Below are 17,496 nucleotides of genomic sequence, written 5' to 3' on the forward strand. Positions count from 1 at the left end.
TCATGATGCACTTTGATAATGAAGCTAAAATATGAATATGAATTTGATTTGTGTTTACTTTGATTATGACTTTAGCCAAATAAGAGTAATTAAAAACCACTGTTTACATCTTAGTTTTGCAATTGTTTTATTTGAATATTGTTGTGCATGTAAACATTGAAACCCACTTGTTTTAGCCACTGATGCTCCACATCAGAGCAGCACATCAAACTGCTAACTACACAACCAGAAGAAATTAACAGGAGATTTAGTGTCATTTGAGGTTATCAACATATAAACATGCTTTTCACACTGGAAAAGTTAACACCAGGTTATTCTAAACCCCGGGTTAACGGAATCCTGGGTTATCTGTTTCACGTTTCACACTGTTCATACTTAACCAGGGGTTAAGAGATAACCCTGGGTATTCATAATCTGAAGTTTCACAGTGTGCATACCTAAACCCTGGGTCAGGAGTCTAAAACCCTGCTTATACACCTGTCTGTAATTATCAAACAACCCTGAACACCTTCTGTTTCAGCTGTGTTCAATTTGGGTCAAAAGTTATTATATTATATTTTTTACTTGTTTAAAAAAGCTTTGTTGCATGTTTAATTTTTATTAGGTAATAAAAAAGACAGTCCAATAAGATATTGTAGGTGGAGCAGTAAATGTTCTCAAGAAACAGAGCTTTCATTAAGCTGTTTTGTTGTATGTATTAAATGTTTTTAAAAGTACATTCCATCAATTAATTTCCATGTGGATTTGTCAACATTTAGAGGAATCTCTCTGTAAATAGCAGTTGTTTTGGACAGTAGCACGAGGTGCTGTGCTGATCCCCTTGTCTGTAGCGTAACAGCAAAAACACTAAGCTGTGTTCATACAGCGCTGCGCAGATCGAACAAGATATGACATCACAGTACCGCGAGATCAAACTTTATCAATACGTGCTCGAATCGCTCACGCGATATTTCAACGTGACATCCTTTCGGCCTTCCTATCAACGACACTTTTACTACGCAAGTCAGCAGCAGTGGATTCGTTTCCCTGGAAATGCAGACACGTGATAATGACATCACCGCTGTTAGCCCCAATTTCCCGCGAAGCAGACTACACGCGCTCATTATAGGAGGAAAGGTGAGTTCAGTCCTATGTATAATAACATATTTTTGCAAAATATGAAAGATAAGCAGGATTAACATACGATTTGTGGAATATTTTATCTTATTTGACGGTTTGTGGTCAAAAATATTATCTTCCTGAGTAGCCTATAATGATATTGGCATTGGTCAGTAAACAAACATTCGGTTTCAGAGTAACTTAACTTACTTTACTGATCTATTAATGTTGTCCATAAACGACTAAGTGCTTAGTAAAATTATGTGAAATAGCAGTAATAGATTGGGTAATTAGTAATTAATTCTTATTGTTTAAGTTTCAATCATGCGATTTTCTTATCATGCACAGTGGCACGAATAGCCACAGATATCTTTAAAGATTTTAAGTTGTGTATGTATATCTAAGTTAACTACAGTTGTGTATGTATGTATGTGTGTGTGTATATCTAAGCTATATGTATATTTACAAAAGTATACATGCATATACATAAGTTAGATACATATGTTATACCATTTGTTGGCTATTTGGGTAAACAATTTTAGCAACCTTAATATTATGGTTGATTAATCGATTGATTAATTTAATTATTTTCAGTCACTGCAGTCGCCATGATGCTGGGTATACCAAGGCAGAAAAAACGAAAAAGACCTCAACAGGATGCTGAGCATCACATTACTTGCAAAACAGACAAGCCTGAGCTTTATGAGCAAGTTATCAGCAAATATAAAGGTAAGATAAATTCTGTAGTATAGACGGTTTTCTTTCATGTACGCAAATGTAAGTTGCAAAGCATAGTTTATTTGTATGTGCATACAGACTTTTGATGCATGCGCATTGCGACAAAATGCAACACATCGCCTGGGCTACCTACTTCAAAATCCGTCAGTGAATGCATGATGGAAATTGTGTCACGTGCACTCTACATGGACTCTTGTGATAGATCCTGCTGACTTAAAGGGGCAATGAATCTGTCGATTTTATTGTTTTACTACTGTTGTCTGATATCTACTTATGATGTTCGCGTGGTTTTTCCATTCAAAAACATCAAAGGCAATAAGTAATAGGTTATTTTGTAACATGGATTAGTTGCTCTCTGGATAATGGTTCGTTTGAAGGGGCTGGCCGCAGTGAAGACCTGGACGTAAACGCCCACTGCTATGATCCCCGTCATTACATGTGGGGAAATGTTTTAAAAACATTGATGTGTAAAAATAGCAGCCGAACACAAATATGTTTGAGCCACAAAAGATTCTGGGTGCTAAAGATGATACCCATAAATGATAATACGTATAGTAAAGTATAAACTAAACTCAACGTGACTAAATTACCATAAACAACACAAGTAAGCACGCATCAGAATCTAAACCACGGCTGATAAGTCCTTATCACTAACTTTGTATATTTCTATTGTGCTTGTGAGGTTGCTCTTACATACACGTAACGTTACATACCACAGTTATATGATAAAAAAGCTTTGTTGAGTGTTGGACCTTACAAACGCGACTTGCCTAAATTACCGTATACAACACAGTAAGCAGGCATCAGAATCTAAATTAGGGCTGGTAAGTCCTTCCTTATAACTAACTTTGTATATTTCTATCGTTATATTACAGTCATATTGTTAAGTGTTGCACCTTTATTAATGGTTTAATTTTTTTAGTAAATTAAAACAGTAAAATATACGTGTTTAGACACTGATGTTACAACAGGACATATCAAGCGATCTTTTACTAAACAGTAGTGACGCGTAGTAACTTAAAGTAAAATGTATTTCTCACTGTGTATACTGTTGTGTCATTCCTGCCAGATGCAATATTACTGGTGCTTTTAATCACAGTTTCTCTGCAAATCCAGCACCGACTCATGGCTTCTTTACAAATGAATCCGTGGTACACATAAGCCCTATTCGGACGGGATTAGTTCTACAGGGGAAGATGGCGTAATGCAATTCTACCACAGGACGTCGGGTAATATAAATGGTCAATTCGGACGGGATTAGAAATCTCTGTAAAACATTCAGAAGTGGGAGGGGTAACTCGTTGGCGCAGCGCGTCACCTCTCGTCTTCAAGTGCACGTTACCTTGCTTCCAGATATCAGATGTGCAAACAACATGACACAGACAAGGAAAACGCGAAACACTGTGTTTAATTTCAGTTTGGGGAGAACGTCAGTTTCGTAAACAGTTCCTAGCATCTGAGAAGTGATTTTGACTTTTTTTTTTTAAGTTTGTGTCGTGTTTTATTCAGAAACTGACCTGCCACTGACTTGTTTCTCCGTCTAGAACGCAAGTAAATGCCTCTTTAAGCGGCAAGTTAATACCTCTTTTTATATTTATAAGAAACCCGCAAATTAAAAGGAAATGACGCGATTTACGTGTATATTTACAGCTGGTCGATTCGCACTGGATTAGTATTACCTGAGGTAATTTCTCCGGACCTTTTTACAGAAGGTAAAAGACGCCGTAATCTTTACTGACATTGTCCGTAATGATTACTGACATGGAGCATTCGGACTGGACTAAAATCACAGAGAACCTCTGATAAAAACTTGCTTTACCCCACCTCCCTATGTAAAACTAATCCCGTCCGAATAGTACTATAGTAAACAAACACTCCCCACCCGAGCTGGAACTTCTTCAAAAACAAACTTTAACCACGCATTCCTAATGTTATGTTCCAAGCCTCCGTTAAACAGCGTCTGTGTTCTTCCCATACACGGTTCTTCCACAACCGAACACTTTGTTGGGTACTTATAACAGATCACCACGTCAAAATAAAAGGAAACATGTTTTCAAAAGTCATTTTGGTTACATTTGGCAATCTTTAAAGACATGTTTACTAGGGGTGGCACGGTTCACAAAACCCTCGGTTCGGTTCGTATCACGGTTTAATGGCCACAGTTCTCGGTTCTGTACGGTTCTTGTTGTTATTTTTACTTTTAATTTTTAACACTCCAGAAATGTATTATCTTATTAATGTAGTAATTATCCATAATTTAGGATACATTATTAAAAAAGTTATATCATGTAATCATGCACAAACTGAATTTGACTTTAAGCACATTATTGGGACCCTCTCTTTTTTTGGCAAAAAAGGAGAATGTGTATATCCATCTTATGTGCCTTTTTAGCACACAAAGATAACTTGCATTTATCAAACTGCCAACTTCAGTGTAGCTCTTAGATTTATCACTGAGAGGCTGCTTAAATACTGCAGAGAGTATATGTGGACGAGAGAGAAACATAACGTTTACACCTGTAATATTTAAATCCGTCTCTTTTTTCCACTTTTGACCACTTCTGTCCTGGTTACTTTAAGAGGCAATTTATGAAATAAGATCGCGCAACTTTCCTACGCTAGCAAAATGAAACTACGCGGAAATCAGCCGCTTTAATTTTATCAATAAAAGGCTAAAAATAGCGCACGTTCACTGTGTTTTCGCGGCAGAAGTCAGAAAAGACGTTCAGTACCTTAGCTTAGATAAATGGGCGGAGAGAAGGCGGTCTCCTGTGGCTGTTCGAACAAATTCAACCCATAGACTGCAGTTCTATCTATTGTTTTTTTCTACTGTCATTGTAGGTAACATCCTCCAACTCCGGGCAGACTTCCTTTTCTCTCCCACTTGCCATTTCTACATGTAACATAACCTGCAGCACTCACTCTCCACAACAGTCAACTTTTCTTTCGCGAAAGGGAAACACGCCATCTGAGGCAAGGTCACATACAGGGCACGAGGCTATTGCGCATGCCATGAACCGTGCGACGCACACACGCTCCGAACTGAACGATTCGGATTTTTTTTCATGAACCGTGCCACCCCTAATGTTTACTGATTGTTGAGACACTGCATGGTTTGCTTTACCCCTGACCCACACATGTCACGCAAAGCTGTGGACGGGGCTACAAAAGTGGTCATTGTATATGGGTTTGGGGAGGTGTTTCAATTCTACTCTGACATCATATTTCAGCACATTCCTGAATAGACCATTTTCCTGGCTTGGTGCAAAAAACTGTTATATTTCAATAGCACGGACGTTTTCAAATTTGTGATGTTCATTTAAGTATGATGACCTCTTATATAACAAATTATCAAGGTAAAATTTATTGTTTTACTCCTTTTAATCCAGCCGACAACAACAAAATGAAAGATCCAACTAGGGCAATGTCCAAATTTGTTGGATACCACAGATAAAACTTCAGATCTAGTAATTTTTATTATTGTTTTTGGATAAGAGCTCATGAAAATAATAATTAACTTTAAAGGAACATCAGAACTTACTGGTATTTTTTTCTTTTTAGGACGTGGAGTTTTCACCACTGAAGCATTTTTTAGAGGTGATTTTGTCCTTGAATACAGAGGTGAACTTCTGACTTCAGAGGAGAGCCTTGATCGATCTGAACTCTACAATGACGTTGAGAACACATTCTTGTTTGATTTTCAGTGGCATGGCAAAAATTGGTGGTGAGTATAGAGTTATTGTCTTGAAGTAATAGGGCGGTTAAGGGTTAGTTCACCAAAACTCCTGGGTCCTGGTGATCCTCGTCTCTGCACATTTGGTATGACGCACTCAGCACCCAGCTGATGATTTTTATTGTGTGTAAAAAAGCAGACACAAAGGGGCAGTTTTCCATACAGGGTTTAGATTAATCCAGGACTAGGGCTTAGTAATATTAGGACATTTTACAAAAAAAAAACATTGCTGTGCATCTTGTGATAAAAACAGTGGCACTGATATGTTAAAGAGCACCTATTGTTTTTAAATTTCCTTTGGTGTGTAAGTGTGTATTAGTACATGTTAACAATGTGCAAAAGTTACAAACCCCAAAGTAAACCATGACGCGAGTTATCGTCTCCAACGTAAATCTCTTTTCTTGGATTACAACAAACACATGGATTGTAGGCAAAAGGTTTACTTCCTGGGGATTGGTGATGTAGACAAGACCGACATTATCATAATTCATCCTGCTTCGAACTCAGCCTGTAAGTTAACTCCTGTAACTCCTGTTAGTAACTAAATCTTTCAATCATGGTAAGAAGTCTCACGTTTCCAGCTGACAGAGCTAATCAGACCAATCGCAACATACAGATTAGCTGACCAATTAGGCACACAGCTTTTCAAATCCGTGCGTTTCAGGAAGAGAGTGAAATCTGGAAATACAAAAATAAACCTTATGTGGAAAATAATGTGTTTTTTAACCATAAACCACATGAACACATTATATTATACCAAATACACAAAATAATATTGTTTTTTAGCAATGAAATAGGCGCTCTCTAAGATATCTCAGTGAAAGCTGTTTTCTGTTCAGACAATTCAAACTTGTATTCAAGTCTGCGAATAGACTTTAGCCCTGTTCAGGAATCTGCCCCAAAATGTGTAGAGCAGACCATATAACCAGACCCACTGATGTAAAATGCCTTAAAGCCCAAAAAACTCATTTTGATTTCATGTAGTTGTTAAGATATGTTTACAAATTACTCTTACGAGGTACAGGCATAAAGGAAACAACTGCTGTACAAGATTACAAATCAGTCTCTTATGCTTGGTGTTATTTTTATGTATTTATAGCATGGATGCATCCAAGGAAGATGGGTCTTTGGGAAGACTTGTAAATGATGAGCACAGAAATCCTACATGCAAAATAAGAACTGTTGAAGTGAACAAAAAACCTCATCTGTGTCTTTTTGCTGTACGAGATATTCAACCAGGGGAAGAAATCACTTACAGTTATGGAGATTCAGATTGGCCTTGGCGAGCTAAGGTACTGTCAAGTATATCCTAAGAATCTTTAAAAATATTTCATGATTACATTTTTCTCTTATGCTGATTTGATACCATATGATTGTGTTCTCATATTTCTCAAATCTTTCATTTAGGTATCATCAACAGAATCCAGTGATGAAAGCCCAGTCAGCAGTTTGGATTTGCAGAAATTGGTAAGTACACAAAACATCTATATTCGGGTTCTATACAGTCATGTGGGAAACTAGCAATTTGAGAGGTTTTTGACATATTGGACAAGCATTTAATCCTCTGTGAAACAATGCCACAACTTCTAAATCATGCATTTTTTCAGTAAACGTATTCTTGTTTGTTTTTTTAAACAGAGGAAAACTGACATTTTTAAAAGTAGGCTCAGCTAAAGTTACTGTAGGACAGATGAATGGTAGCTTATATTACTGCATCTCACTGTCTTTTATACATCACAGTATAAAACAAAACCATACAAAAGCTTAGCAAATACAGTACAAAATGTTCCCCCTAACTCTTCTTTTCTGACTTCCAGTTCCATCAGGCTCCTCCTGTTTCCTCATCTGCCTTGTATAAGGTGTACATCAATGAACCACATAAGCAAGTTGAGCCACAACAGTCAGGCAAAGCAAGTACATCAGAGAATAAAATGGTAACCATTCTATACATGCAGAAAGTATCTTAGGCCGTTTACTTCATCAGATAACTAGTTACACTATATGGACAAAAGTATGGGACAGCAACTTCTAGTGAACACATTTAACTACTCATTTCTGTGAGCACAAATCTTAATGCTACAGCATATAATGATATTTTCCAAAATTGTGTGCGTCTAATTTTATAGCAGCAGTTCGGGCAGAGCTCTTTTCTATTCAAACATGACAATGGCCCCACAATCGATTTTGTGTTTTAAAGACATTCAAGTCTTTAGTAAATCACAACGGTCGTTATTTAACAACAAAATGATGGTTTGCGCTGGCACAAGCTGTTAGTAAATCTGGCCCATAGACCCTTCTTACTTTATGTGCTATATCTTTTCTAACAGATTTATGGGTTTCCTTATTTAGTTTACTAAACTAAATTTATTTGGCTTGCTCTTAATCTAAACCAGAGCACTTGAAATTAAGCAATATTTTATATTTACTTTTTGTTTTCTATATTTTTAATTGGTTTTGCCTAATGTCTTTGAAGTCACAGCTTTTAACATTATGTACATTTTACTTTTATTTTAAGTTAAATACCTTTTCATATATCCTCAGAAACTCAAAGATTGCCATGAGCGCTTTAACAGAGCACAAATTAAAACGAAAAAGACTGCCATAGAGCAATCACAAGAATATTTCATGGTGAGTAATATTTGGATATGATCATCACATTACTTGATTAGCACCTCAGTCAATTAAGACTTTATTATTTAAAGTGTTAATAGTTGTTGAACAGTTTCCATGCTGCTTTTATTTTTAATTTTTTTTTCAATTATACTTTTAAAGTTACAGACAGTATTATAGCATACACATTTAATGCATCGTCTTAGGCACCCTGTGCTATGTCTACCTCTGTAGAAGCCTTATTTCCCTCATACCCTTCTCCTTCTCCTGTGCAGCCCTCATCACCTGTGATGACCACATCATGGTCCTCTTCTAATGTGCAGCCCTCATCACCTGTGATGACCACATCATGGTCCTCTTCTCATGTGCAGCCCTCATCACCTGTGATGACCACATCATCTTCCTCTGCCCTTGTGCAGCCCTCATCACCTGTGAAGACCACATCATGGTCCTCTTCTCATGTGCAGCCCTCATCACCTGTGATGACCACATCATCTTCCTCTGCCCTTGTGCAGCCCTCATCACCTGTGAAGACCACATCATCTTCCTCTGCACTTGTGCAGCCCTCATCATCTGTGATGACCACATCATCGTCGTCTTCTCCTGTGCAGCCCTCATCACCTGTGAAGACCACATCATCGTCCTCTTCTCCTGTGCATCCCTCTACACCCTTGCCCTGTGCTGCTTCCACCCCTGTGATTTCCTCATCACAGGTGTCTGAGACACTATCTTTAATGGAGGTGGGTAATTGAGATTAGTAAGAACTGTTTAATGTGAATTCACAGACCTAATATTATTATCATCTATGTCAGTGTTTCCCAACCCTGGTCCTCGGGCACCCCCTTCCAGAAAGTTTTAGATGTCTCCTTATTTAAAACACCTGATTTGACTCATCAACCTCCTTCCAAAATGGTAAAGACGTGTCCCTAACAAGCTGATGAGTTAAATCAGGTGTGCTTAACAAGGAGACATCTAAAACTTTCTGGGAGGGGGTGCCCGAGGGCCAGGGTTGGGAAACACTGATCTATGTCATGGTGCAAGAAGATTTTATGATACAGTTGTATTGTACAGAGTTTCTGTTTGTGATTATCAAACCGTGCCAAGTGTGCCATCTACTAAGGCCTTATTTGCTGAGCTACAGTTTGAAATATATCTAGTTGAAATAACAGTTTTTTACTCTTAAGTGTTTTATTTTTTTAATTATTATTATTTACATTTAATTATTATATACAATTTTATGTACATTAGTTTTGTTTGCCTTAATGAGTGCATCTGGAAAAAGAACAATCAAGAAAAAGACAGGTTTGTAATTAACCATGCACTTTATATGCTTAAATGAGTTCCTCTTGTTGAAATCAGTTGGATTCTGGCAGTTGTCTATCCCATTAAGCAAGTTTTTAAACATTTAGTTAAAGAAATAATTTTGCATGATTTAAGTAAGTGTAACATTTTTCTCATTTAGTATTCTGGGAGTGCCTACAGTGATTCAGATGTTACGGACTACAGTGATGTTGACTACATACCCCAGATCAGCTCAGATGAATCAGATGGAAGTGCTTCTGGACAAAGCAAGGCTGAAAGAAGTTCAGATGGATCAAACAATAAGTTTGAATGTAGTGATCCTAGACCCAACAAACGTTTAAGACATACTAAATCAACCCTTTCAAAAAGGAAAGCTGAAGAGGCAGGTAGTTCATCTGCCAAATGTATGACAGCAGTGTCATCAAAAAGGATGAAATGCCAAACTGAAGAGACCAAAACCTCATCTGACAAAAAGACTTTGGTTCAGTCAATGCCATCACCACAAAAAAAGAGCAGGTCATATAACAAAAAACAGTATTGCCTTTATTGCTCTAAGCCATATGCAAAAATGGCAAGACACCTTGAGTTTGTACATCGCAATGAAGTAGAGGTTGCAAAGGCTGTAGCTTTCCCAAAACGATCCAAAGAACGAAGAGTCCAGTTAAACCTTCTTAGAAAAAGGGGCAACTTTGCCCACAACACAGATGTGGTGAGAAAAGGGGAAGGTGAGATGATTGCCTGCTACCGTCCAAAAAAGTGCAAAAACCCCAAAGAATTTATCCACTGTATTCACTGTCAAGGCCTTTACAACAAGCTCAGCCTATGGAAACACATTAAAAACTGTCCACTTAAACCGAAGGATGATGATGCTCAGGGCAGAAAAAGAGTAAGATCTCTTTGTGCCCTAAAAACACCTGTTGGCTTAGAGGTGAGTAAAGGTTTCAAGAAAGTACTTTCCCTGATGAACTATGACGAAGTTTCAAGGGTGATTCATAGTGACAGATGCATCATGCAACTGGGAGAGCACATGTTTAACAGGATGGGATCTGATGTGACCAAACATGACTACATCCGACAGAAAATGAGAGAAGTTGGCAGACTTCTTCTTGAAGCAAGAAGGATAACCCCACTGAAAACAATGGAGGACTTCATGATACCAGCAAACTTCAAACATGTCATATCAGCTGTGAAAGTTGTGTCTGGCTTTGACGAAGAGAAGAACTCTTACCGCATTCCCTCTTTAGCCCTCAAACTTGGACATTCTTTAAAAAAGATCTGTAGCATTGTTGAAAGTAATGCGATGATGTATGGAGACCATGAGCGTGCTGAGTGTGCTCGAGACTTCAGAAAAGTACACCAAGCAAGGTGGAATGAATACATTTCTGCTGGTGCTATAACTACATTGAAGGAAGCCAAGTGGAATGCACCACAGATCATTCCTTTCACTCAGGATGTCAAAGTCCTGCACGCACATCTAGAAAAGAAACGGGATAAATTCCTTAATAAACTTAAAAACTGCCCCTCTGCAGACAGCTATGCTGCTTTGGCCAAAGTCACACTCTCCCAAGTTATCCTGTTCAATAGACGAAGAGAAGGTGAGGTGTCACGGATGCTTTTATCAGCTTTTCAAAGCCGGGATTCTTCTGAGCTGCATGAAGACATAGCCATCTGTCTTTCTGAGTTCGAGAGGAAGCTGTGTAAACACTTTACCAGAGTAGAGATCCGTGGTAAGCGAGGGAGAAAGGTCCCTGTCCTCCTCAAACCTTCATTGGTTTCTGCCATGGAGCTGCTTGTTGAAACACGTGAGGCTTGTGGTGTCCCAAATGAGAATCCTTTTATGTTTGCCAGATCTGGTGCAATGTCTGCCTACAGAGGAGGAGAGTGCATAAGTAAAGCTGCTCGTGAATGTGGCATTAAGAATCCTGAAGCTCTTTCCTCAACCAGGCTCAGGAAACACATAGCTACCATGTCAAAGATTCTCAACCTTGATGAAAATGAAGCAGATCAACTGGCTGATTTTCTCGGTCACGATATAAGGATCCACAGACAGTATTACCGGTTACCAGAGGGGACATTGCAGCTGGCAAAAATGAGTAAGGTCTTAATGGCAATGGAGAAAGGAACGCTGTCCAGCTTTAAAGGAAAGAGACTTGATGAAATTGAAATCGACCCAAATGGTATGTATGAAATTAGATTTTTGTGCGAGTCTGTGCTTTACAAATTTGCAAATCTGTATTTATCTTTCATCATCTTTTGCAAAAAATGCATTGACTGATTCCTTTTATTGTTATAGAGCAACTCGAGGCCGAAGGTGATACAATGTCAAGTGATGAAGAGGATTGTAGTGACCTACCTCAGACAACATCACCAGTACCAGCAGAGACTGATCAACCATCTGCTTCACAGAAAGATCAAGGTAAAAAAATCTTTAAACTACACAAACAGCAAGAAATGGCAAACCCTGAATTACTAAATACAATACCTATAGGCAACAGTAGCAAGACAGGAGCTTTTCAAAATTTGAGTTTGTTGTACAGTCAGTTTGAAGAAATAGATAAACATATATTATGTGATTTTGTCATTTGTTCACTAATTCTGCCTACACTGTTATGTGCAAAACCTGCAATGAAATTCACATACACAGTATGATTTTTATTTACATTGTTATATTTTAATGCATCAATGCAGAATACTTAATTATAAAAAGGATTTTACTATACAGCTGTAATATGGTAAATTGGGTATATACAAGTCTTAAAAACAGTAATATGTGCCCCGTCACGGAAACCAGTGACACAAGTCGGCAAAACAACTTTTGAGCTAATGATAGAAAAGCATTTTTATATTTTTTGCAGAATCTGTTGAGATCACGAAGTAGCCTCTACATGTTTGAGATAGCAGTATTTGTATATTTAAAAGGGTACATTTTGAGGTTGATATCTGCTTTTTTTACGCAGTTTCTAGAATGCAGTAGGTGGCGTCGTAGTCTGTGTGCATTTACATGCAGGATAAGCCAGCTTTTGTTTCTTTTGTTATTGCCCCTGCCCTCAGCGTGGCTACTTAACCTCTTGAAAATGAGCCCCACTGTAGCCCAAACCAACCTACGTTCACTAAAATGGTTGTTTTTACCAAAAATACTCACAGTTAGGAGTCTTCTTCGTTTCATAGCTATTCGAGCTATTCAAGAAATCTTACGGAGTAGTCTAATTTCGACTCGCTCTCGCAGTACTTTGACGTCATCAGCCTGTCAGTTCTTGCAGCGCCATATGAAGTCGAACACACAAAACGAATTCAACGATCTTTGTGTGACTTTTATGTTATTGGCTACGTATTTTGTCTATCAATATTTGCCATGAAGTCATTGGCTGATGGAGGAACGATCGAGCGATACAGTGATATACAGTGTTACGACGTAAATAGTCATCAGATTGTATATTTATAATCTATTACCAGACTTTCATTCGAAATCTGATGTAAACAATAGACTATATATTTCTATATTTCACGGCATTTGTGGACAAAAATGGTCATTGGATGATTCACACGTCTGAAACAGACTGGATTCGACTTGTGATAAACACAAAAAATCCTGTTTATTTTTTGTCTGTTGTCATCCAGACTTCTGTCACAAAAAACTACATATGATGATAGAGCATCTGTATCTCAAAACGGCTTTACAGGGTGTATGGCTTAGCTTAATGAGATGTAAATGAGCCCTATTGTCACTCCCAGCAGAACAGAGGTGAAAATGATCCAAACTTTAACAGGCTATATCTCTGCTTTGAGGTCTTTTGAGTTCCTACATTCAAATGGCCACAACTTCTCCAAATATTATCTGATTCCCATGTGTTACACATCGCTGGAAAGCTTAGATACTACACATTAAGAATCTGCCCCAGACTTGTGTCCCTACTTTTCGTGTTCGGTCACATATCTAAAAATTACAATGTTGGTGTTTTGGTGTAATATCAATTTCTTTTTAGTAGTGCTGCAGCGACGCGTCGACGTCATCGATTACGTCGACTCCGAAAATACGTCGACATGCGTAAAATGCGTCGACGCATCACGCTGTTTACATTCATCTATGGTAAAGGCTGCTTCTGCTCCTGGAAGTGTTTTCCATACATTGATTTGTTTGTGTGCGCCACAAAATCAACAATGGTTGCAACATTTACATTTTTATTTTCATTTAAAACGGCTTAATTTATTGTTGTGAGCGCTCAGTGGTGCCTCTCTTGTGCACGTGCGCTCTCTTTCTCTGCGTGAAGCCCCTAGACAGCGCCTCTCATACATGACACTGAGTGAAAGAATTAAAAGTTGGCTGTGTTTTCCGTGCGGATTCTTCTGTGTACTTGCATTTTCACGTAAACGTCAGATGTTACTGACAGAGAAGACGACTGATTCGAGTTTATCATGAAAGGTTAGCAGTGTTTTCCCACACACACTGGATCTCTATGTGCTTGTGCACGAGCTCTCTCTCTCCTATGCCTGCGCATGTCTTCTGTAGTAACTCTGTGTAATGGCAATTTTTTTAATTTGCGCCGAATTGTCTGCGATGTCGCGTTTATAAATCAAGATTTTAGTAACTTAGTAGGATTAAACACAAGGTTATTGGGTCATGTTTTGTCACTATTTTAATAGTCTTTGGGGTGGTTTCCTGGACAGAGATTAGTTTAAGGCAGGACTAGACCTTCGTTTAATTAGGAAATATAATTAGTTTAAACAAACATGCCTTACTAAAAACATTACTTGTGTGCATTTTGAGGCCAAACTAAGGGCACTGATGTATTTAAAGATATGTCAGTGGAAGATGTTTTCAGTTTGGACAGCTCTTAAATTTATTTTAGTCTAGGACTAGTCTAATCCCTGTCTGGGAAAACGCCTCTATATGTCTGACAACAGAACAGATAATATGTGAAAATAGCATTCAGTTGTGAAAATACAATAAAACAAACAATGACTGTCAGATCAGACAGAGAGTAGAAAACAGATTATCCAACAGATTAAATAGCTAATCAAAAAAAGAACACTGTATTAATAAAAAAATAATCGTTAGAGTAGTCGACTAATCGGAAAAATAATCGCTAGATTAGTCGACAGAAGAAATAGTAGTTAGTTGCAGCTCTACTTTTTAGTGATCTGGCTCCCAACTGCATGAATATTGCTTTTCAAGGTACTTTGTTTGAACTTGAAATGTCAAAGTTCAATATCCTATGTAGATGTTCCTCTGTGTGGCCAGGTTATGTTTCCTCATGTCATATTCTCTAGGGGCTAGGCTTCATTTATATTGGTATATTATTTAAATTACTATAGTTTTCATTCGCCACATTTATCAACACCCATTCATTTGTGTGATGGAATTGGCCACATGAAAGTTTAATGAATCACACATGAGTGTTGTTGTAAGATTATGTTTGCGCATGTATCTGTGGTTGTTTCTACATTTGATTGATAAATAAATCCCATTGACTTTAGTTGTAATAAGGATATGATTTTTCACTTTATAGGTTCATCAATACCTCCGAAAAGAAAATGGGAAGAAGTTGAGGTAAAAGCTGTTGAAAAACACATGATGAAGTTCATAAAGACATGCAAAGTTCCTGGTAAGCAAGACTGCGAGAGATGCATTCAAGCAGAGCCAGAAGCCTTGAAGGAACGTACGTGGACTGGTGTGAAAAATTATGTGCGAAACAGGATCACCACTTTAAAAAAACAGGGTGGATTATAGGGGAGCAAATAAAAACACTTTTTTTCTTTTTACTGTAAAAAACAGAGCATGGTGAGGAAAAGTTGCCATGTTACAAAAACATAAAATAATGAATGTCTTTTCTAGAATAACTTTTTAATATGTTTAGGGCTGCAAAATGATGAATTATGACCAATCGTTTGCAGAATAATTTTTTTTTTACATCATATGTGTGTATTGTGTATAATAATTATCTATATATAAATACACACACATGTATGTTTATATTTAATAAATATAAAAATGTATAAACACATGTAAATGTTTATATGTATTTTATATTATATAAACACTTAAAATATAAATAGATTTTGTTTCTTCAAATTATACATTCATGTGTGTGTATGAGCTACATAATTATTATACACAGTACACACATATATGATGTAAACAAAAGCTTTTCTTCTGAAAACGATTCATCATTTTGTATGTTTGTAATATATAATAGGTTCCTTTCAGACAAACTGTCTTTATACTTTACACATCATGCTCTGTTTTTTAAAAATGATTGAAAATAGTAAGGAAGAGTAAAGGTGTATGAAGAGGGAGAATTTGTTTGAGTACAGGAGGAAACAGAATATTAATGAGGTAAGCAAGACAGGAGAAGAGAGAGGATTGAATGTAATGGTAAGACGATAATTTCTGTAAAAAGCTGAGGAAAGCAAAAAGAACAAGCTGCACTGACAAATTTCTCATTTTCATTCTTTGTTTACATGCATGTTTACATGTTGTTATATGTTTACATGTTGCTATTTTTTTCTGTCATTCATTCTGTTCTATATGCACTTTTAAAATATGTCAGTATTGTTTATTTCCTTTAATTGTAATTACAATAGTTCAATGTAGACAGAAGTTAATTGAGTGAACTGAAAGTAAAGAGATAAAAGGAGAAGCAAAGATAAAAGAGAAGAGGGAGGAGCAAAAGGAAAGTGAAGTGGGAGGAGCAAGGTAGAAGGCAAGAAAGTAAAGGTGAAGAAAAGAGTGAAAGAGTTCATATCAGTTTCATTGATTATACTGTCCTATATTTTATACTGACACTTTTATTGGCAAACTAAAATGCACTTAACTTTTAAGTAACTGTGTTTATGGTTAAGTGCTGTTACTGGTATTGCCAAAACTTCTGACATTTATAGCATGCATTTGCATGGTAAATAAATGGTTTTTGAAGTCATTTTTCCTTGTTTTCTTGTAGTCCTCAAAGTGACTTAAAATCTGAGTTTGTGTATGACCAGAGACCCCGAAGTGACCTAAAATCTGAGTTTGTGTATAAACCAAAGTCCTCAAAGTGACCTAAAATCTGAGTTTGTGTATCAACCAAAGTCCCCAAAGTGACTAAAAATCTGAGTTTGTGTATCAACCAAAGTCCTCAAAGTGACCTAAAATCTGAGTTTGTGTATCAACCAAAGCCCTCAAAGTGACTTAAATTCTGAGTTTGTGTATCAACCAAAGTCCCCAAAGTGACAAAAAATCTGAGTTTGTGTATCAACCAAAGCCCTCAAAGTGACTTAAAATCTGACTTTGTGTATCAACCAAAGTCCCCAAAGTGACTAAAAATCTGACTTTGTGTATCAACCAAAGCCCTCAAAGTGACTTAAAATCTGACTTTGTGTATCAACCAAAGCCCTCAAAGTGACTTAAAATCTGACTTTGTGTATCAACCAAAGTCCTCAAAGTGACTAAAAATCTGAGTTTGTGTATCAACCAAAGCCCTCAAAGGGACTTAAAATCTGAGTTTGTGTATCAACCAAAGTCCCCAAAGTGACTAAAAATCTGAGTTTGTGTATCAACCAAAGTCCTCAAAGTGACTAAAAATCTGAGTTTGTGTATCAACCAAAGCCCTCAAAGGGACTTAAAATCTGAGTTTGTGTATCAACCAAAGTCCTCAAAGTGACTTAAATTCTGAGTTTGTGTATCAACCAAAGCCCTCAAAGGGACTTAAAATCTGTGTTTGTGTATCAACCAAAGTCCTCAAAGTGACTTAAAATCTGACTTTGTGTATCAACCAAAGCCCTCAAAGTGACTTAAAATCTGACTTTGTGTATCAACCAAAGCCCTCAAAGTGACTTAAAATCTGACTTTGTGTATCAACCAAAGTCCCCAAAGTGACTTAAAATCTGACTTTGTGTATCAACCAAAGTCCCCAAAGTGACTTAAAATTTGAGTTTGTGTATCAACCAAAGTCCCCAAAGTGACTTAAAATTTGAGTTTGTGTATCAACCAAAGTCCCCAAAGTGACTTAAAATCCGAGTTTGTGTTTCAACCAAAGTGA

The 17,496-nt window shown here is 37.2% G+C and overlaps 2 protein-coding genes and 1 long non-coding RNA gene across 4 annotated transcripts in view; all 3 read left to right on the forward strand.

The window, feature by feature from the left end:
• The window catches only part of LOC129421472 (uncharacterized), a 32,228-nt gene that overhangs the window by 12,130 nt on the left and 2,602 nt on the right, over positions 1 to 17,496 (forward strand). The gene's annotated exons all lie outside the window — the stretch shown is intronic.
• Positions 495 to 8,247, forward strand: LOC141352955 (uncharacterized). The gene is made up of 7 exons (XM_073859191.1): positions 495 to 1,116; positions 1,693 to 1,827; positions 5,398 to 5,560; positions 6,669 to 6,861; positions 6,977 to 7,036; positions 7,387 to 7,503; positions 8,111 to 8,247. The coding sequence occupies exons 2-7, from the start codon at positions 1,707 to 1,709 to the stop codon at positions 8,216 to 8,218; spliced, it is 762 nt and encodes a 253-aa protein (XP_073715292.1). The 5' UTR covers positions 495 to 1,116; positions 1,693 to 1,706; the 3' UTR covers positions 8,219 to 8,247.
• Positions 8,247 to 15,545, forward strand: LOC141352954 (uncharacterized). Its single transcript, XM_073859190.1, has 4 exons — positions 8,247 to 8,919; positions 9,642 to 11,658; positions 11,775 to 11,897; positions 14,989 to 15,545. Exons 1-4 carry the CDS (start codon positions 8,398 to 8,400, stop codon positions 15,207 to 15,209), a joined length of 2,883 nt encoding a protein of 960 aa, XP_073715291.1. The 5' UTR covers positions 8,247 to 8,397; the 3' UTR covers positions 15,210 to 15,545.

This window comes from Misgurnus anguillicaudatus, chromosome 21, assembly GCF_027580225.2.
Source record: "Misgurnus anguillicaudatus chromosome 21, ASM2758022v2, whole genome shotgun sequence".
In the NCBI taxonomy this organism is placed as follows: Eukaryota; Metazoa; Chordata; class Actinopteri; order Cypriniformes; family Cobitidae; genus Misgurnus; species Misgurnus anguillicaudatus.